The sequence below is a fragment of the Gorilla gorilla genome, chromosome 5 (assembly GCF_029281585.2).
Source record: "Gorilla gorilla gorilla isolate KB3781 chromosome 5, NHGRI_mGorGor1-v2.1_pri, whole genome shotgun sequence".
Classification (NCBI taxonomy): Eukaryota; Metazoa; Chordata; class Mammalia; order Primates; family Hominidae; genus Gorilla; species Gorilla gorilla.
The window spans coordinates 191,652,679-191,674,218 of record NC_073229.2 but is presented as its reverse complement, the minus strand read 5'-3'; the positions used below and the strand labels follow the sequence as shown (position 1 = coordinate 191,674,218).

The following is a 21,540-nucleotide window of genomic DNA, read 5'->3' as shown; positions in this document are numbered from 1 at the left end:
TTTTCAGCATACATATTTTTCACCTCTTTGGTTAAATTTACTGCTAAGTATTTTTATTGTTTTGATGTTATTGTAAATGGGATTTTCTTAATTTCTTTTTTATATAGTTTGTTGTTAGTGTGTAGAAATGCAACTGCTTTTTGCTTGTCGATTTTGTATCCTGCAACTTTACTGAATTTGTTTGAGTTTGCGACAGTTTGGGGTGAGATCTCTAGGGTTTTCTATATATAAGATAATGTCATCAACAAACAGAGACAATTTTATTTCTTTCTTTCCTATTTGTTTGTTTGTTTGTTGTTTTCTTAATGCTGACTAGGACTTCCAGTATGATGTTGAGCAGAAGTGGTGAGAGCAGGTATCCTCATGTTGTTCCTGGCCTTAGAGGAAAAGGTTTCAACATTTTACTATTGAGTATGATGGGAGCTGCAGGCTTGCCATATACGATCTTTACTGTGTTGAGGTAACCTCTTTGATTCTACTTTGCTGAGAATTTTTATCATGAAAGGTTTTCGAATTTGTCAAATCCTTTTTTTGTATGTGTGTCTATCAAGATGATCAAATGATTTTTGCCCTTTGTTCTGTTAATATGGGGTACAATATTCATTAATTTGCCTATGTTGAACCATCCTCAAATCCCAGGGGAAAATCCACTTGATTCTGATCCTTTGAAGTGCTGTTGAATTCAGTTTGCTAGTATTTTGTTGAGGATTTTTGTATCTATGTTCATCAGAGATATTGGTCTATAATTTTCTTTCTTGTAGTGTCCTTGTCTGGCCTTGTAAAATGAATTTAGAAGTATTTTCTTCAGGTTTTTGGAAGAGTTGAGGAGTATTGGTATTTGTTCTTCTTTAAATATTTGGTAGAATTTAGAAGTGAAGTCATCAGGTCCTGGACTTTTTTTAAGGAGCGACTTTCTATTGTGGATTCAATATCCTTACTTGTTATTGGTCTATTCAGGCTTTCCATTTCTTCATGATTAAGTCTTGTTAGGTTGTATGTGTCTAGAAGTTTATCCATTTCTCTTAGGTTATCCAATTACTTGGAATATAGTTATTCACAATAGTCTCTTATGATTCTTTGTATTTCTATGGTATCAGTTGTAATGTCTCCTCTTTCATTTCTGATTTTATTGTCATCTTTTTTTTCCTTAGTAAGTGAAAGATTTAACAATTTTTTTATGTTTTTAAAAAACCAAGTAGTTTCATTGTTCTTTTCTATTGTTTTTCTAGTGTCTATTTCATTTATTTCTGCTCTAGTTTTTATTTCCTTTCTTCTGACTTTGGGTTGAGTTTATTTTCCTACTTCCCTGAAATGCGTTGTTCAGATGTTTATTTGAGATCTTTTTTTTTTTTTGATATGGGCATTTATTGGTATAAACTTTTCTTTTATAACTTCTTTTGCTGCATCCCATAAGTTTTGGTATGTTGTGTTTCCATTTTCATTTGTCTCAAGATATTTTAAAATTTCCCTTTTAATTTCTTCTTTGACTCAGTGGTTGTTCAGGAGCATATTGCTTAATTTCCACATGTTTGTGATTTTTTTTAAAAAAATCATCCTGTTTTTGATGTCTATTTTTATTCCACTGTGGTCAGAGAAGAAACCTGATAATGAATCCAGTCTTCTTAAAGCTGCTAAGATTTGCTTTGTGGCCTCACCTATGATCTATCCTGGAGAATGTTCTGTGCATGACTGTTAGGTCCAGTTGGGCCAATGTGAGTTTCAAGCCCAATGTTTCCTTGCTGATTTTCTGTCTGGATGATCTGTCTGCTGTTGAAAGTCGGGTATTGAAGCCCTCCTGCTGCTATCATATTGCAGTCTATGTCTCCCTTCAGATTGATTATTATTGGCTTTACATATTTAGGTGGCCCAATGTTGGGTACACAGACTTAAAAATTGTAACATGCTCTTGATGAATGGGCCCCTTTATTATTATGTAAGGACCATCTTTGTCCTTTTTACAGTTATTGACTTAAAGTCTGTTTTGTCAGACATAAGGATAGCCATTCTTTCTCTCTTTTGGTTTCCATTTGTTTGAAATATCTTTTTCCATCCCTTCACTTTCAGCCTGCCTAAACCACCTGCCAAGGAGTCCTGGAGAAGTCACGCACAGCAGTGCCTCAGCAGGCAGGTCCACCAACATGGTCCCAGCTGTGGATTTGAAAATTACCCTGTGCCTTGGCACCAGCCCCCTTCAGCTGTGGTTGCAGGTTAATCCTGCTCCTACGAGGACCCAGAGAGAGACTCAGCCATCTGAAACACCCAGAGGCTTGAGGTGGGTCTTGTTCCACAGCAGATGCTGACGGGACCCTCTCTTGGCTCTAGGCCCTCTCGGCTGTGACCCAGGAGCCCTCTTAACAACACAGGAGCCTGCTGGGAGACTCGCTGGTCTAGGCCACCAGGATAGGGTTGCTGGCCTCCGTCCCATTGCAGAGCCTGAACAAGCTCTGAATGCTGACTCCAGCCCCATTCTACTGCCACCCAGGAGAAGTTCCAGTCACATAGGGAACTGCTGGAGTCTCACCCACCAGTGCCCCTGGATGGAGCTTAATGAACTTGGACCCTTGCAAATCCTGACACAGCCCTGGGGCTCGGGTCTAGCCTTTCCTACCAGGCTATGATCTGGGAGAGTTCTGCCCAGCCGGGGTCCTGCCAGGAGACACACAATTCTGTCCCTGGAGTAGGCTTGCCAACCTCTGTCCTATGGCAGATCCTCAAAGGGCCCTGGACCTCGGTCCTGGCCCATCCTGCCTGCAGACTGAGAGTGGTTCTGTCCACCTGGGGACCCTGGAGGCACATGTCCAGCAGTGCCCCTGCAGGCTGACTTCTGACCTTGGTCCGCGGTGGTTCTTCTCAACTGTCTCCAGCTCTTCTCAGCTATGACCTGCGACCAGGCCTGCCCACCCAGGAACCTGCTGGGAGATACGCCTGTCTGCGCTTCCCCATCCCTACCTTTTTTTTTTAAATGAAAAAATATTTTTTCTTTTTTTTAAGTGAGAAGAGTCTTGTTATGTTGCTCAGGCTGGTCTTAAACACCTGGGATCAAGAGATCCTCCCACCTTGTCCTCCCAAAATGCTGGGATTGAAGGCATGAGCCACCATGGCCAGCTTTTAACTTTTTTATTGTGGTAAAACACACATAACACAAAATGTACCATGAGTGATATTTAGTGAATTCCCCGTGTTGTGCAACCATCACCTCTATATAGTTCCAGAACATTTCTGTCACCCCAAAGGGAAGCCCCCTACCCATCAGCAGGCACTCCTCATTACCCCTCCCCTAAGCCACCAATCTGCTTTTGATGGATTTGCCAATTCTGACATTCCATATCAACGGAGTCATACAACATGTGGCCTTTTGTATCTGACTACTTTCACTAGAATAATGTTTTCAGGTAACCTACTGGAATTTTTATGTCTTAGGACTGCAGATGCTTTTTATGTGGCAGGAATGACAGCATACTTTGATCTGGGAGGCCATGACCTCACATGCTGTGATGGTAAACAAATGGTGACAAGGCCAAGGGGCCACTATTTAAATAGAGCCAAAGGATGCCCCCACAGGGAGCTCTTTGGTGCAAAGTCTGATTTCAAGCCCAGGATTCGTAAACAACAGAGTCATTAGGACTTTCAGTGATTTATCTCACTCTGAATGATTGTCTGATCTTAAGTTAACAAAATAATTTTAACAAATAACTGGTTGATTTAAAAAAAAACACAGAAAGTTAACTCCTGGCTTCTTTTGTACTGTTTTCACCTGATAATCCTTTAAAAATATTAGAATAATCTTTTTCTCCTCTTTAAATACATACATAGCATAATCGTAGTGTAGCATATTCAATTACCGGTGGAAGGCTGTGTGGTATTTGTAGAATTCTTTCAAGACACCTGAGCAAATAAACATGGGATGTAATGTAGTTTAATCACCACTTGAACATATTGTGCTTTGTCAGAGCTGTTATATTTATACATATGGCCACATCTTCAGTCCCAATGTCATAGTTAACATGCTGGTGGCACAGGTAGGGACTTGAACTATTGCTTTCTCTAGGAGAGGATCCTTGGTTTTTAAAAATCCATGTCACTTTTTCTTGATTTGATTTTTTACCACTTAGGAATGTTGCTTATTCATTAGTTTCTGGAGCTCTTGGATTATTCTTTTGACATTTAATCCATTCCTGGAAGCTCCAAGAGTTGCTTCATTGAAAGGAAAAACAAGAACAAAGTTGCCTGCTTGGGGATCTGGAGCTTTGCCGTGGTCTGAGAGGACACACGGGGAGGTCTTGGTCTTGCAGGAGTGCGACTGGAAGAGGGACGCGTAGGGCATGAGTGTCTTGTGAGGCGTGTGCCTGCTCCGTAACTTGGGCTTGCTTTGTGTCATCTCCCTTGTTGACAGATGAAAATCCTGCCCACTCATCTCTCCTTCCAGCTGGGAGGCAGGTGCAGCTTCAGGACGCACACTCACAGCTTTCTCCACCACAGAGTCATCCTCATTGTACATTCTGCTTGTGAACGAAAGAGAATCATAAGGAGGACAGTCATGAGCATCAAGCTCACCTCTGTCACTTTTTGCAGCGTCGATGTTGGAATTTCCATGTGTGGCATTACTGGCTTCTCTCTCCTCATTTCTTAGACCATTTAAGTAAATCAGGTCAATAATATCATGGACAAGTTTTCTCTTCACCAACACATCTGTTGAACAATCCAAGGTCAAGTCTGGGCTGTAGTTGACCTCTAAAAGCCATGGTTTCAAGTTGTCATCAATCAAAATATCAAACCCAAGGAGCTCAAAGCAATTGGCAGCAAAGGGGACAGATGGTGCAATGGCGAGAATGGTGAGAATAACCATGCGGTGGATTTTCTTCCACAAAAGCAGATCGTCCACATCCCAGCTACGAAGGTAGGAAAAAAATCTGCTGAGCGTCCATTTACAACCATGACCAATCACTTCTTTGATCTTCTCATAAGAGGCCCCGGATTTATTGATGCTGCTGTTGGTCAAATGGGCATAATTGTTTTGCAAATTACTGAGGTCAAACTTTTCCGTGGCAAACCGAACCAACCCTTCCTGATAAACATAAATGGTCAAAGGCTTAAAGCCAGTAACACAAACATAGATGCGGAGATCACATTTATATCTGCCAATAAGTAAAGGATTGGAGATATATTTCTGCACTATGTACATATCATCAAAGATGAAGTCTTTAAAGTCACTGAAAATTAGTATCCCCCTCCCACGAGATAACTCAGCAGGCTTGCAAATCCAATAGCTATGCTTGGTGCCCAGCATCTGCCTCTCCTGAAAGTACTCAGCCACGAACTTGGTGTAGTCATTGGGCATGACGAACGTCAGGGGGATGAACTGGTACAGGGAAGTGCCATACATCCTCCTCATGTGCTTCAGGTGTTTGGCCAAACAGTCTTTCCTGGTAAGCTTGGTGGTTCCAGGGTGGTGGTTTAGCTGCTGCCATGGTTTAACATTGTTGTGTTCGGTCATTCGGAAAGAGGACGTCCTCCAGTACAGGTTCCAGTCCTCCACGTTCTGCTCCTGCTTATCAAACTTATTCCACCCCCTCTCCAGGAGGACGCTTTGCACCACAGCCGGGGTGGTCTCGTCAACGCGAAAAACCAGCGGCTTCAAGAGGGCCCCTGAGGGTTCATCTTCCGCCATCAAATGAGGTTTTTTCTAAAAATGGATCATTGAGAAAGGTTAGGAGAGTGGTCAAGACCATAACCTAGTAGATTTTTCTGATGAAACCATGCACCTGGTGCTGCCAGCTGTCCTGTGTGTCCACCCTCCCACTGTGCAGTCTCACCGGACACCCGCGTCTCTTCACCAATGCACCCATCTCTGCTCCCTTTATTAGAATAAATCCATCTTGTCCTGGGAACCCCTTTACTCTTTCTTCAGATTTTGCCCTGCTATTGCATTGTGTTAGTAACATGTTAAAAATGTTTGCAAATACTCCATCATACTTTTGAGGGCTGAGTCCCTGCAGACCCATATCTGCAGCCCATCCTGTTGGCCTAAAAAGTGAGCATGATTAAGAACAAAACACGAATGTCAACTTTCATTTAGTTAAATGAATTCAAGTATGTTACAAGAGGTGTGAAACAATGATGTCATAAAATTAGTAAGAGTTCTTTTGGCCTGAGAAATTTAAGAAGGCCAGGCACCTACCATGGTTCCCCATGCACCCACCTGACCCGTCAGGCCCACTGGAGGGGTTTCGGTGCATAGAGGCTTGGGTCACTCAAATAAGTGGTTATTAGTGACAAACAGAGTCGGAAAGAACAACTTAAGTTTTTAAAACCTATTCAGTAAAAATAATAATGTAGAGATTTTGCCTCACATTTTAAAAGATAAAAGGCAGATTTGAAATATTCTTTTGAACTTCGAAGAAGGAAAGCAGAATAATTCTTAAGAAGATCATAACTGATGATGAAGTGTGATGTTTCATTAAGATCTAGAGAAAAGGTAAAAAACGTCAAAGACTCTTGATAAAAATGTACATATTTCAAAGTCCTGAGACAACGTGCTCATCAAAATTTTCAAGTTAAGGCAATTTTGATTTGTATTGTTCATGCAAAATTGATCACATAATGATATAAATAACTTACTTGGTGGAAATTCTATAGTGTTTGAAAATTTCTGATTGATATAAAAGAAGTAAATTTTGACAGATGCTGTACTTTCAGTGAAGGTTTTACAAGAAGGAGGGAGGGAGGGAAGGAAGGAAGGAGGAAATGAGGGAAGGAAAGAGTAGAAAAGGAGGAAGGAGGGAGGGCAGGAAGGAGGGAGGGAAGCAAGCAGAGAAAGAAAGAGGGAGAGCAGAAGGAGGAAGGGAAGGAAGGAGAGAAGGAGGAAAGAAAAAGAAGGAAGAGGGGAGGGAGGGGAAAAAAGGAGGAAAGAAGGAAGGAAGGAAGGAACTACCTGGCTTGCCCACCCACCTTCTTCTCCAGTGTTGATGTTGGGCGGCCTCGCCTGGGAGGGATGGAAACACCTGCTTCCTGTAGCCTTGCTCCCAGGCCTGCAGGCGGCTGCTCAGTGTGGTTTGCCTCGGATGGAATGTTAAGGGTAAAGGCTGGGGTGGTGGTTCTCAAAGATCTATGAACAAAGCAGCATCAACAGTGAACACACAGCATCTCCCTTGTCGCTGTTGCTTTAATAAGGAACATACAGAATTGATCAATCCATCATGGTTATTAAAATTCAGTTGTCCTAGTTTGCAGTAATGCTTTCAAATTCTGTTCCATGCTATCTATAAGTTTCAAGCAGTGTGTGTGTGTGTGTGTGTGTGACTATGTTGTGCCTGTTGAGTGTGTTTGTTGTTTCTGTGTTGTCTGTGCATGTTGTGTGTATTGTGTTTTGTGTGCATGTTGTGTGTATTGTGTGTCACATGTGGTATGTGTTGTCTGTATGTTGCATGTTGTGTGAGTGTATTGTGTGTTGCATATGGCATGCATGTGTGTCATGTGTGTTGTGTTGCATCTAGCATGTATGTTTGCTGTGTGTTGTGTATGTTGTATGAGTTGTGTGTGTTGCTTGTGTTGTCTGTATGTTGTGTGTGTTGTGTGTTGCATGTGGTATGCATGAGTTGTGTGTTGTATGTGCTGTGTGTTTATGTTGTGTGCGTATTGTGTATTGTGTTGTATGTATCATGTATGTGTGTCGTGTGTTGCATGTGGTGTGTGTTTTGTTTGTGCTGTTTGTTGTATGTTTTATGTTGTGTATGAGTGTGTGTTGTATTGCATGTGGTGTGTTGTATGTGCTGTGTATGTCTGCTGTGTATATGTGAATGTGTATTGTGTGTTATATGTGGTGTGTATGTGTGTTGTGTGCTTCATGGGTTGTGTGTGTTGTATGTGCTGTGTATGTTGTGTGCATTGTGTGTATGCTGCTTATATTGTGTGTCTATTTTGTGTTGTGTGTGTGGTGCGTTGCATGTCTGTGTGTTGTGTGTATGTTGTGTGTGTTATCTGTGTGTATGTGTTGTGTGTGGTGTGTGTGTTTGTGCATGTGTGTGTAGGAGGAAATCCAGAGTGGAATAACCATGGATACTGGATTAAACAAAGTTAAAAATGCTTCTTTCCTATCACCAAGAAATACGCTGTTAACTGATCACAGCTCCCTCTTGAATCTTGTGGAAGCTCAGTCGCCATTTCACAAACCAATGTGGGGACACCGCGCCAGACTGCAGACTGAATGTTGTCCAGTCTCTGGCACCCCCACCTTTTCCCAGCCTTGAGAACGCTGCATCCAGGCTCTAGAAGGTTGGCGCGCCCTGGCCTGAGCCCTGCCTCGCCTGGAATAGGCTTTTAGGGCCTGGCCTGGACCCCCCAGGCTCCATCGTGCCTGGTCAGCGAGCGCCGTCCGAGACAGGGCAGGTCTGCAAACCTCAGTTCCGACTCCCCACAGCAGCAAGAGGAGTGGCCGGCCCTCCCTGGAGCAGTCCATGAGGCTTTGCCCCTTCCCGGGGCTGCCCAGGCAAGCCATGCCAGGTTGGGGACCCCATTTCAACTACGCATCTGCCTTCCCATTGGAGTGTCCTCCAGAGAGCAATGCATACTCAAGAACTTTTTCTTCTCAAAGTCCTTTTGGAACTACCACAGATGTCTTGTATCCTGCCTTTCTCAGACTTGAAGATGCTGAACACAGCCAGCGGTTGGTTTGATTGTGTGTGGAAAGCATGTGCGGTTTGTTGAAGTCGGCTGGGACACGTCTGCAGCCCCTGGCATGGGAGGGAGAGCCAGCACTTTGTCCTGTGGCTGTGAAGAGGGCCAGGGTGCCGGCTGGGGTGTGGGTCATGGTGTGGCCTGATTGGCCATCATCCCAGGGCGGGGGACAGAGGTGGGGAGGAGCCCCCCAAGGCCCACACAGAGGGGAGGAAATGCTTCTTTTCAGTTAAATGGCTCCACCTCCCAATTCTGAAGGAAGCAAATGCTGTTTTTAAAGCTGACTGAGGATGTTCCGTCACCCTAGCTGTAGTGGTGGAGTTTGCCTGTGGGGTTGGGGTAGAGACTGCCTGTTTGGAACAAACAAGACCACAAGCTCTTCAGTGCAATTTTTAGTTCTGCACGGGTGAGGCCGAGCCCCCGTTCTGGAACAGGACAGCTGAGCCAACGAGCAAAACCACTGTCTTGTCTCGGAGGGACTCTCGTCCCTATGGTAAGAGGACAGTTCTCCCTGCAGATTTTCTTCCTTGATCTGTGCTGAGGGGGACAAAGTCCCCATCGCTGAGAAGGAGGATGGGGATGAGCAATGCCACCCACGACCCATGGCAGGGAATTGATTTAATTATATATTTATATGCTTAATTTATATTCTAAATAGTATATTATTAATACCTAATACAAATTAGTATACAACAATAACATCTTATGTAATATGCTAAATAAATATAGAACATAGTGACAATACTTAATTAGATATATTATATCATAACATATATTATTATTTCTTCTTTCAGTGAAGGAGGCTGGCTGGCGAGGATGTGGAGAAAAAAGGACTCTCATACACTGTTGGTGGGAATGGAAACCAGTACAGCCACTGTAGAGAGCAGCATGGAGGCTCCTCATAAAATTACAAGCAGAACCCCCATGATCCTCAGCTGCCCGCACACTGGACATCTGTAGGAAGGAAAGGAAACAGTTCATCCAAGAGGCAACCGCACCCGTGTTTACTACAGCACAGTCGCAATAGCCAAGGTCCGGAATCTACCCAGGGGTCCACTCAGGGACAGATGGATACAGGAAATGTGGTCTCTACTCTATTAAATTGAATTTCTTTTTTTTTTTCCATTTCTTTTTTTTTAATTATACTTTAAGTTTTAGGGTACATGTGCACATTGTGCAGGTTAGTTACATATGTATACATGTGCCATGCTGGTGCGCTGCACCCACTAACTCATCATCTAGCATTAGGTATATCTCCCAATGCTATCCCTCCCCCCTCCCCTCACCCCACAACAGTCCCCAGAGTATGATATTCCCCTTCCTGTGTCCATGTGATCTCAATGTTCAATTTCCACCTATGAGTGAGAATATGCGGTGTTTGGTTTTTTGTTCTTGCGATAGTTTACTGAGAATGATGATTTCCAATTTCATCCATGTCCCTACAAAGGACATGAACTCATCATTTTTTATGGCTGCATAGTATTCCATTGTGTATATGTGCCACATTTGCTTAATCCAGTCTATCATTGTTGGACATTTGGGTTGGTTCCAAGTCTTTGCTATTGTGAATAATGCCGCAATAAACATACGTGTGCATGTGTCTTTATAGCAGCATGATTTATAGTCATTTGGGTATATACCCAGTAATGGGATGGCTGGGTCAAATGGTATTTCTAGTTCTAGATCCCTGAGGAATCGCCACACTGACTTCCACAATGGTTGAACCAGTTTACAGTCCCACCAACAGTGTAAAAGTGTTCCTATTTCTCCGCATCCTCTCCAGCACCTGTTGTTTCCTGACTTTTTAATGATTGCCATTCTAACTGGTGTGAGATGGAATCTCACAGTGGTTTTGATTTGCATTTCTCTGATGGCCAGTGATGATGAGCATTTTTTCATGTGTTTTTTGGCTGCATAAATGTCTTCTTTTGAGAAGTGTCTGTTCATGTCCTTCACCCACTTTTTGATGGGGTTGTTTGTTTTTTTCTTGTAAATTTGTTTGAGTTCATTGTAGATTCTGGATATTAGCCCTTTGTCAGAGGAGTAGGTTGCAAAAATTTTCTCCCATTTTGTAGGTTGCCTGTTCACTCTGATGGTAGTTTCTTTTGCTGTGCAGAAGCTCTTTAGTTTAATTAGATCCCATTTGTCAATTTTGTCTTTTGTTGCCATTGCTTTTGGTGTTTTGGACATGAAGTCCTTGCCCATGCCTATGTCCTGAATGGTAATGCCTAGGTTTTCTTCTAGGGTTTTTATGGTTTTAGGTCTAATGTTTAAATCTTTAATCCATCTTGAATTGATTTTTGTATAAGGTGTAAGGAAGGGATCCAGTTTCAGCTTCCTACATATGGCTAGCCAGTTTTCCCAGCACCATTTATTAAATAGGGAATCCTTTCCCCATTGCTTGTTTTTCTCAGGTTTGTCAAAGATCAGATAGTTGTAGGTATGCGGTGTTATTTCTGAGGGCTCTGTTCTGTTCCATTGATCTATATCTCTCTGGTATATAGATCTCATTGATCTATATACCAGTTTTGGTACCAGTACCATGCTGTTTTGGTTACTGTAGCCTTGTAGTATAGTTTGAAGTCAGGTAGTGTGATTCCTCCAGCTTTGTTCTTTTGGCTTAGGATTGACTTGAAAGTCAACAAGGATACCCAGGAATTGAACTCAGCTCTGCACCAAGCGGACCTAATAGACATCTACAGAACTCTCCACCCCAAATCAACAGAATATACATTTTTTTCAGCACCACACCACACCTATTCCAAAATTGACCACATAGTTGGAAGTAAAGCTCTCCTCAGCAAATGTAAAAGAACAGAAATTATAACAAACTATCTCTCAGACCACAGTGCAATCAAACTAGAACTCAGGATTAAGAATCCCACTCAAAGCGACTCAACTACATGGAAACTGAACAACCTGCTCCTGAATGACTACTGGGTACATAACGAAATGAAGGCAGAAATAAAGATGTTCTTTGAAACCAACGAGAACAAAGACATAACATACCAGAATCTCTGGGACACATTCAAAGCAGTGTGTAGAGGGAAATTTATAGCACTATATGCCCACAAGAGAAAGCAGGAAAGATCCAAAATTGACACCCTAACATCACAATTAAAAGAACTAGAAAAGCAAGAGCAAACACATTCAAAAGCTAGCAGAAGGCAAGAAATAACTAAAATCAGAGCAGAACTGAAGGAAATAGAGACACAAAAAACCCTTCAAAAAATCAATGAATCCAGGAGCTGGTTTTTTGAAAGGATCAACAAAATTGATAGACCGTTAGCAAGACTAATAAAGAAAAAAAGAGAGAAGAATCAAATAGACACAATAAAAAATGATAAAGGGGATATCACCACCGATCCCACAGAAATACAAACTACCATCAGAGAATACTACAAACACCTCTACGCAAATAAACTAGAAAATCTAGAAGAAATGGATAAATTCCTCGACACATACACTCTCCCAAGAATAAACCAGGAAGAAGTTGAATCTCTGAATAGACCAATAACAGGAGCTGAAATTGTGGCAATAATCAATAGTTTACCAACCAAAAAGAGTCCAGGACCAGATGGATTCACAGCCGAATTCTATCAGAGGTGCAAGGAGGAACTGGTACCATTCCTTCTGAAACTATTCCAATCAATAGAAAAAGAGGGAATCCTCCCTAACTCATTTTATGAGGCCAGCATCATCCTGATACCAAAGCCTGGCAGAGACACAACCAAAAAAGAGAATTTTAGACCAATATCCTTGATGAACATTGATGCAAAAATCCTCAATAAAATACTGGCAAACCGAATCCAGCAGCACATCAAAAAGCTTATCCACCATGATCAAGTGGGCTTCATCCCTGGGATGCAAGGCTGGTTCAATATATGCAAATCAATAAATGTAATCCAGCATATAAACAGAGCCAAAGACAAAAACCACATGATTATCTCAATAGATGCAGAAAAAGCCTTTGACAAAATTCAACAACCCTTCATGCTAAAAACTCTCAATAAATTAAGTATTGATGGGACATATTTCAAAATAATAAGAGCTATCTATGACAAACCCACAGCCAATATCATACTGAATGGGCAAAAACTGGAAGCATTCCCTTTGAAAACTGGCACAAGACAAGGATGCCCTCTCTCACCGCTCCTATTCAACATAGTGTTGGAAGTTCTGGCCAGGGCAATTAGGCAGGAGAAGGAAATAAAGGGTATTCAATTAGGAAAAGAGGGAGTCAAATTGTCCCTGTTTGCAGACGACATGATTGTATATCTAGAAAACCCCATTGTCTCAGCCCAAAATCTCCTTCAACTGATAAGCAACTTCAGCAAAGTCTCAGGATACAAAATCAATGTACAAAAATCACAAGCATTCTTATACACCAACAACAGACAAACAGAGAGCCAAATCATGAGTGAACTCCCATTCACAATTGCTTCAAAGAGAATAAAATACCTAGGAATCCAACTTACAAGGGATGTGAAGGACCTCTTCAAGGAGAACTACAAACCACTGCTCAAGGAAATAAAAGAGGATACAAACAAATGGAAGAACATTCCATGCTCATGGGTAGGAAGAATCAATATCGTGAAAATGGCCATACTGCCCAAGGTAATTTACAGATTCAATGCCATCCCCGTCAAGCTACCAATGACTTTCTTCACAGAATTGGAAAAAACTACTTTAAAGTTCATATTAAATTGAATTTCGCCTAACATTGCCTCCTTATAAGTTGGGTCTAAAGGTTCCTTCATACACAGTGAGCTGTCAGCTAACGGGAGGGTAAACAAACTGTAACTTACTGTTGTACTAATCACCAAGTAGTGATTAGCACACTACTAATCAGCCGATCACAGGCAGCCAACTGCTGAAACTGTGTTCAAAAAAGGCAAACCCCGTGCTGTAACAAACAGGAGGTTCTGTACTTCACTTCCATTTTCCATGCCTCACTTTCCTTTTTCTCTCCATGAATTCTCACCCACCCGGACACAGTGTGGGGTCTTTGAACCTGTTCTGGTTTGGTGACTGCCAAATTCGTGAAGAGTTCCTTCTTAGTTAAACTCTGTTACATTTAATTTATCTAAGGTTTTTCTTTTAACAATGGAATACTATCGTTAAAAAAAAAAACTTCAGCCAAATTAAATTTAAAGGAGTTTAGTTGAGCAACGAATGAGTCACGAATCATACAGCCCCCAGAGTCACAGCAGATTCAGAGAGACTGCAGGGGTGCCTCGTCGTCAGAACAAATTTACAGACGTAAAAGTAAAGCGGCGTATAGAAATCGGGAGTGAGGTACAGCAACAGCTGGATTGGTTACAGGTTGCTGTTTGCCTTATTTGAACACGGTTTGAGCACTCGGCAGTGTATGAGTGGTTGAAGTACAGCTGCGGGGATTGGCCAAGACTCAGCGATTGTTACAGGTGCATACTCCTAAGTTGGGGTTTCAATCTTGTCTACCTATCCAGAAGGACTCAAATATAAAAGTACGGAGCCCTTCTCCGGCCATATTTACTTCACTTTAACACTATTCAGCCACAAAACAGAATGAAATCCTGTCATTCATGCCATCATGGATGGAACTGGAGAACATTACGTAAAATGAAATAAGCCAAGAACAGAAAGTTAAACACCGCATGTTCTTACTCATAGGTGAAAGCTAAAAAAACAGTGGATCTAATTGAAGTAAAACGTACAACAGAGGTTTCTAGAGGCTGGGAAGGTTAGGAGGAGGGGGCATAGGGAGACATTTGTTAAAGCACACAAAGTCACATCCACACAGGAGGAAGGAGTCCTAGTGTTCTATGCCACTACAGGGTGACCAGGCTTAACAGCAGTGTAATATATAATAGTTTCAAATAGCTGGAAGGAGGATATTGAACATCCTCACCACAGGAAATGATAAATATTTGAGACAATAGATATGCTAATTACTCTGATCAGATCGTTATACATTATACGTAACAAAACTTCACTAGGTACCCAATGAATATATACAATTAATATTTTTCAGTTAATAAAATAAAATAATGAAAATAAAGAGAAAATGACACTCATTTGTACTGAGTAGCTCTTAGAAAGCGAACTTGTGCAGGAACAGGAAGGGCACTGGTGCACCATGACCTCACCCTGTGTTCTCCCAGCACACCCGGGGAGCGACTGGGTCTGGCTGGACAAGGAGCTGAGCTGCAGGCTTGCCCAGTCCGGCGCTATCGAGCTCGTGCTGCAGTGTTGTGCACTGCAGAAGGGATCACGGGAATGCCCACGCTGCCCTCCTGGGTCTCTGGCTGAGCCTCCATCCCAAACGCTCTCCCTCACTGCCCTTTTTGGTCCTGGGGCCTGTGTGATTTGGGAAATGTCCATTGGCTGCCTCGCTGGCTGAAATATGAGGCCACGGGTGTCCTTTTAATCTGTGTTCCTGGACAGGGTGCCCTCATGTTTGTGGAATAAATGAATGAATCAACACACCAAAGTGCAGGGAGGGAGGGGCACAGGGGTCTAGATCTTTTCCTTTACATTAATGGAATAAAACATTTTGTATATTGTTTTCTTTCTTTCTTTTTTCTTTTTTTTTTTTTGTTGTTGTGAGATGGATTTTCGCTTTTGTCCCCCAGGCTGGAGTGCAATGGCACACTTGGCTCACTGCAACCTCTGCCTCCCTGGTTCAAGCGATTCTCCTGCCTCAGCCTCTCAAGTAGTTGGGATTACAGGTGGGCACCACCATGCCTGGATAATTTGTTTTGTATTTTTAGTAGAGACGGGGTTTCACCATGTCGGTCAGGCTGGTCTCAAACCCCTGACCTCAGGTGATCCACCTGCCTCAGCCTCCCAAAGTGCTGGGGCTACAGGAATGAGCCACTGCACCTGGCCAGTACATTGTTTTTATTTCAACCACTGAAAAACTATACTGAGTACAAGTAATACAGACACACAATTCCCATTCCATTGCTCATATCTGCCTAAAATTCTTCCTCCATTTTTATAATATCTGTTTTCTAGGTCGGAAGCCAGGAGATTTAAGGCTAACTTAACCCTCTTGGCTTTGAACCCAAAATTCAGTGGAATATCTACTCTCAATGAAAACAAACATCACAAAACCTGACATTTTACCAAAGAGAGTGAGGCCTACACTTTTATCCTCAGTGCTTAAATCAGTGTGTGCTGCATGTACATGTGTGTGTATCACATCTGGGTGTATATTTATACATATACATGGAAACATTTATATAATATAAAATGTGCTTTTGAATATTTGGACTTCTAGCCTATAATACATCAGATGTACTGGTGGGGAACTGGTGAGATGGTGCTGGAACCAGACAAGAACGACTGCTAGCACAATAAAATTCACGAAAGATACAAATAACACATAAAACCACAGGGTCTGGGGCACTTGATTGCAGAGGCTGGGTCCTGGCTAGGCCCTGAAGGCATCCATTTATATTAGCCAAAGCTTATAATCAATAATTAAAATTATCTAGAGAAGAATAAATTAGGTTTACCGTACTCAGAGTTAAAAGGCAAAGGGACGTGTAATATGATACAAATGTACTATACAAATATACAAATATATTACAACAAAAATATAACGTGAAATTATGAATTATGTAACAGTATTTGCCACTTATTTGGGGCAGAAGCTGGGACACCTGTCAATTTAACCAACCCAGTCTTAACCCTGAGCATAGACAGAACAGCCCAACTAAAACAGCTCTCCGGGCCTACAAGCTTTATCTGAAAAGAAGTCATTCAACATAAGCTCAAAATGTCAAAAAACTGTATTTGGGTTTTCAGGGCCTCAGTGAGGGTTTTCAGCCTCACTGGGAAGTCACACTGTTGAGTCATGATAGTCTCTGAAGTAGGTAAAAGTGTGATTTTGCTACTAATATGTAAACTACCAAGGAACTTTCTGATTAAGGTCTCTACCTTGCACTGCCAAAAGCTTCCTGAGGTGGGAGCCTGTGTTTCAGGTGCGGCCCGTGGGAGGGGTTCTGCGAGCAGATCCTTAACGAGGTTGGGGGCCACAGAGAGAGGGATGGGCCCTTTGAACTGCGGACACTGAAAGTGCTCTTTTGTCAATGACACCTGGTATATAAAGAGTCCCTGACTGGGCAGCATCCTAGGAGAGTGCAGTCAGACCTCCACATAGAAGCTTCCAGAAGGAAACTAGAGTACATCTGAGCTATTCCCCCAACCAGTGTTCAGGAAGGGAGTGCACATTCAGAGAGTGGACACCCTTGTGCCTGTTTCCATAGGTAGGGAAAGCCCTGCCCGGAATCTCACTATCACTGGTGAAGCACCCAGTACCAAGCTCAGAGGATGTAAACTCTGAGATCCTGGAGATTAAACAGAGTCGTTGCCACATCACAGCCTACAAGAACAGGCAATGGAGGTGGATGTCCCATTTGTGTATGTCAGACTCCATTACTGTGAAACGCCACCGCTGAAAACTTCTAAGGTCAGAGTCCTCATCTGGAAGGAAAATACCACCCACCATTCAGTACTGAGCCACCATTTAACCCAACTGCATATGCACCTAGAACAAGGAAACACATATGGCATCTCCCACCACGCAGCCAACAGACAGACACTTTGAAGCCAGCACAGCTCTTCCCTCTTCAAGGGCTAGAACACCAGTCAATGTCATCAGGGCATAGACAGCTTTCCAATGACCAGGAGTGACCCAATTTCTTAACAGCCACAGCCTCCTGGTGTAGGAAGGGGGAAGAGCCCCCTTTTTCCATACCTTGATGATATTCCTGGGTGTATGGGGTCCCATGGCAAGGAAGTCAGCCAAAAATAATGTATTCCATCACTGCGGGAATCCTGATCTCTAGATGAGGGCCCACTGGTTTGCCCAGAAGACTGAGGGACAACAGGATGCAGTAGGAGACAGCGGCTCCCAGGGACGGCAGCCTCCTTAGCCAACAGCTCCTAGTTTTGGTGCTTTCTTCCATCCAAGACAGGCTCTGCAAAAATAACTAAGAGTCTTTTTCTTCACATTTTATCTTTTTGGCACATTCACTGCTTAAAGGACAGACAGCCCCAGAGCAACTTTCCATTTGACCGGGATCCAGCTGAAGGGTTAAACCATGTGATTCAACACCAGGAATTTCAGGTGTCATTGAACTGAAATGAGGAGAAAATATTTTGGGGTCAAGGAGAGGGGCCCTTCTTAAGTGACCTTGATACCAGATGCTGTAAAAGGAGTTTTCACCAACATAGAGAACCAAAGAAAACATCCGCCAATGAATAGGCAATGCTGCTCTTTGCCTCTTTCATGTGCAAGAGATAGAAAGGCAAGTGTCCATTTTTATATAAAAAGACCTATACTTTTAGGATTTCAGAGGTTAATTACAAAAGCATTTCCCTGCTTTACTTGGAATTCCTGCAGATTCACCATACATAACCTGTATGTTTCCGTTTCTCTTGTGCAAATATGGTTTCCTTCACTTTTTAACTATTAATAGCCACCCCTGTAGCCAAGCCGTAAATATGTAAAAACCTATATGCCATCTTGGTGTGAATGTAAAATTCATACACACAGCTGTTGTTCCACACGGCTTAGCACAGTGAGTTCCAAATTTAGAAGTGAGTTGTTGTAAAAGGAAAATAAATCTCAAGACCACAAACCCACTAAGCCAAAGGGAAAAGTCAAGCTGGGAACTGCATCAGGCAAACCTGCCTCCCATTTTACTCCTAAACAAGATGGCTGCAAAGATGAAAAAGCTACATACAGACCTCCCTCACAAGGAAATTCCTGGTGGGCTCCAAGATCTTTACCCAAGAACAGTTCTGCTGAATTTCACCCTGACAATGTAAGATGATAACTCATCTTCACAGGCACGGGACAAAGGACAGAACTCAAAGTCATCCCTCCATTCACCTGAGGCAAATGCATAGCTGATGGCATCCTCTGTCCTATGTTTATTTCATCTTATATAAAAATGAAGTCTCACTAAGCAAGACGAATGCTAAGCGACTGTTCCTCTACCCGCCCCACTTATAAACTGTGTATTCAGTGAATGCTGACCAAAGATTCAAAAAGTTGCAACTGCTTCCCTCTTACAGACCCTCCTTTATTTCCTTCCTCTTTCCCCCAATACCTACTCTTTTCTCTTTACTTATTAAGGTCCCTAGACCCTCTATGGGGGAAAAAGCATAAGCCACAGCCTTTTCCTGTGGCTCTGTGTTCTTTTTCCTGGGTACATCCTTAACCTTGGCACATAAACTTCTTAAATGATTGAGACTTGCGTTGGTCATTTTCTTTGATTTACATTGTCTACCAGGGGTGTCCAGTCTTTGGGCTGCCCTGGGCCCATTGGAAGAAGAAGAATTGTCTTGGGCCATACGTAAAATACACTCACACTAACGACAGCTGATGAGCTAAAATCACAAAACAAAATCACAAAAAATTCATGATGTTTTAAGAAAGTTTACAAATTTTTGTTGGGCCACATTCAAAGCTCTCCTGGGTTGCATGAGACCCGAGGGCTTCGGATTGGACAAGCTTGGTGTAGACATAGAAAATATCCCACCTTTATTGGGTAGGAACGCACAGTAGCTGCAGGCCTTGTGCGTGATTGTTCTAGGTCATTGAAGCCATTTGTGGAGATCAGTCACCCTCAAGCACTTGGCCTGTAAATGGTCCACATTCTGCTGGTCACCTTTCCTGATGCATAGTTGATAGCTGTGGCTTATAGTTTATATGGAATGTAGAATGCTTCTCACCCCAATTATAGATGAGACAGTCCCGTTTTTTGAGTTGACCAACTTAAACAAACTTCCTACCTAAATGTTCTTTCGAATAAAAATTTGTATTGCTTGAAACAGAATAATTATTTTATTATCAAACCAGAAATCATGCACTATTTTTTCTGTTAATTATCAGGAAAGTTCTGTTTTCTCAAGAAAGTTCTAAGGTCGCAGAGGTCAAAGATCACGTCCCATGTGTACACTCAGCCCCGAGACACCCAGAGTAGCCTCATTTCCAACAAACCCGGGGCAGACTGAGCTGCTTGAAATGCAAACGCCATCACTAGCCCAAGTTGGGAGGACTGACTTTGCCTCTTTGAAGACTGGAGATGGGCAGGTGTGATCTCTTCCCCCATCATGACCTCTGCCTGCGGTGTGGAGGCCACAGGCCGGCAGGCACTCACGGCCTTGCACCCGTCCTCGGCCGCTGTTCGGCCTGTCACAGCCCACTTCCCGCTCGCGTGTGACAACAGGAGCCCAGTGCTTCAGCCCACCCTCCTCAGCCTCAAATGCCCCCAGAGCCCCTGAGTTTCTGCTGATGGAAGCCCACCTCTCCCAGGAAGCCCAGCATGAATGCCCACTCCTCCTTGAAGCCCTCCCTTTCTACACTGGGGGGATTTTCTTTTCCCCCGTGGGGTCCATACCACTTCACACTTATCCTATGGAAACAATTCTGCTCGGCCCTGAATTACAACCACGTGTGTTTCATAGATGATTCAGTTCAGTCTCATAACCCTAGCATCTGTCACAGTTCCCAGAGCACAGCGGCCATTCAGTTGGCTTTGGTTGAATTCAGTTGAATTTCCTGTACCCACTGTGGGATGCAGTTAACTTACACTCCCCTCCTTTGGTAACTTTAGTCTCAGGATCGGGTCTACTTCGTTCACTCTTATATAACTGGCACCTCAGCTTGCAGGAGGCACTGGACACCATAGGAAATTTTTGGATTGAAAAGTACATGACTTCATACAATGCTGGACTGCTTTTCCTTTGAAGGAGTAAGAAGGGCTGACTAAAAATTGCCCCCCGGGGGTCCCAGTGCACACTCGCTGCTCCTAGTGACCCCGGCCCCTGTGCTCTCGGGAAGGGGCTGGTCCTGGGACAGAGGCATGATCGGGGCCACCCTCCCATCCTACGTGTCGCCTCCTACGCTTACCCCAGCACCTGGCTTTGTGTGGAGGAACACAGGTCCCGCCTTCTCATTGGGCGCTGGTTCCGAGGGTGGCCTCTGTGGGTCTCTGTGCAGCAGCTACAGCACCAGCTGAAATGCGCGGAGGCTGGAGGGAGCGCTGGTTGCTGATGATGCAGGGTCTGCTCTCCTCACAAAGGGGAGGCCAGTCATAGACTCAGGGTGGGGCCCAGACTGTCAGGGCCCCTTAGGGACAGGGACCCAGGCTTCATCACACCTTCCTCCCTCCAAGCTTCAGAGTTCTCTCTCCGACCCAGTGGGCCTCCTGCCAGTCCCCATGCCTCAGGTCTCAGCGGCCAGCACACAGGGGGCAGGCCTGGTGGGCTGCCTGGCGGGGTGGCATCTGTTCTTGCCAGGTTCTCCTGTTGCTTCGCCTGCATGGAATCTTAATATTTAACGTGGGCTGGGTGCGGTGGCTCATGCCTGTAATCCCAGCACTTTGTGAGGCCAAGGCAGGCAGATTACAAGGTCAGGAGACAGAGATAATCGAGTTGAAATCCCGTCTCTACTAAAAAAATACAAAAATTAGTTGGTCATGGTGGTGGGTGCCTGTAATCCTAGCTACTTGGGAAGCTGAGGCAGGAGAATTGCTTGAACCCAGGAGGTGGACATTGCAGTGAGCCATGATTGCGCTGCTGCACTCCAGCCGGGCGACAGAGCAAGACTCCATCTCAAAAAAAAAAAAAAAAAAAAAAAAAAAAAAGTTATGTCTACACAAAAGCAGTTGAGATTCCAAAATGAATTACGTGTCTTTTTGTTTAAGCCATGTTTGTGTCAGAGATCCCAGTTGGACCCCTCCTTCCAGCTCAGGCTGTGTCCTCGCTAATCTAACGGCCTCCGGCCACCACCCCTGAGGTTCAGGACTGCAGGAACTGGAGAGGCCTTGCCAGGCGTCTCAGAGCCATAGACTCTCTACCCTC

At 43.5% G+C, this 21,540-nt stretch overlaps 1 protein-coding gene across 2 annotated transcripts; it reads right to left on the bottom strand.

The window, feature by feature from the left end:
• Positions 1-3,900: 3,900 nt before the first annotated feature.
• TTLL2 (tubulin tyrosine ligase like 2) lies at positions 3,901-20,722 on the bottom strand. 2 transcript variants are annotated; one of them, XM_004044959.5, is made up of 3 exons: positions 20,588-20,722; positions 6,949-7,105; positions 3,901-5,683 (listed from the first exon to the last, which is right to left on the bottom strand). In XM_004044959.5, exons 1-3 carry the CDS (start codon positions 20,632-20,634, stop codon positions 4,109-4,111), a joined length of 1,779 nt encoding a protein of 592 aa, XP_004045007.4. In that variant the 5' UTR covers positions 20,635-20,722; the 3' UTR covers positions 3,901-4,108. The 2 variants fall into 2 exon arrangements, with proteins under 2 accessions (XP_004045007.4, XP_055246737.1); XM_055390762.2 differs by lacking the exon at positions 6,949-7,105 and having other exon boundaries at positions 20,588-20,696.
• Positions 20,723-21,540: the final 818 nt, after the last annotated feature.

Excerpts from the sequence above, each read along its gene's own strand:
- TTLL2 (XM_004044959.5), bottom strand. The coding sequence starts at position 20,634 with ATGAGAAGGCGGGACCTGTGTTCCTCCACACAAAGCCAGGTGCTGGG. Across the intron at positions 7,106-20,587 it reads ACACAAAGCCAGGTGCTGGG|ATCTTTGAGAACCACCACCC; the intron begins GTAAGCGTAGGA and ends CTTTGTTCATAG. Across the intron at positions 5,684-6,948 it reads CATCAACACTGGAGAAGAAG|AAAAAACCTCATTTGATGGC; the intron begins GTGGGTGGGCAA and ends ATCCATTTTTAG.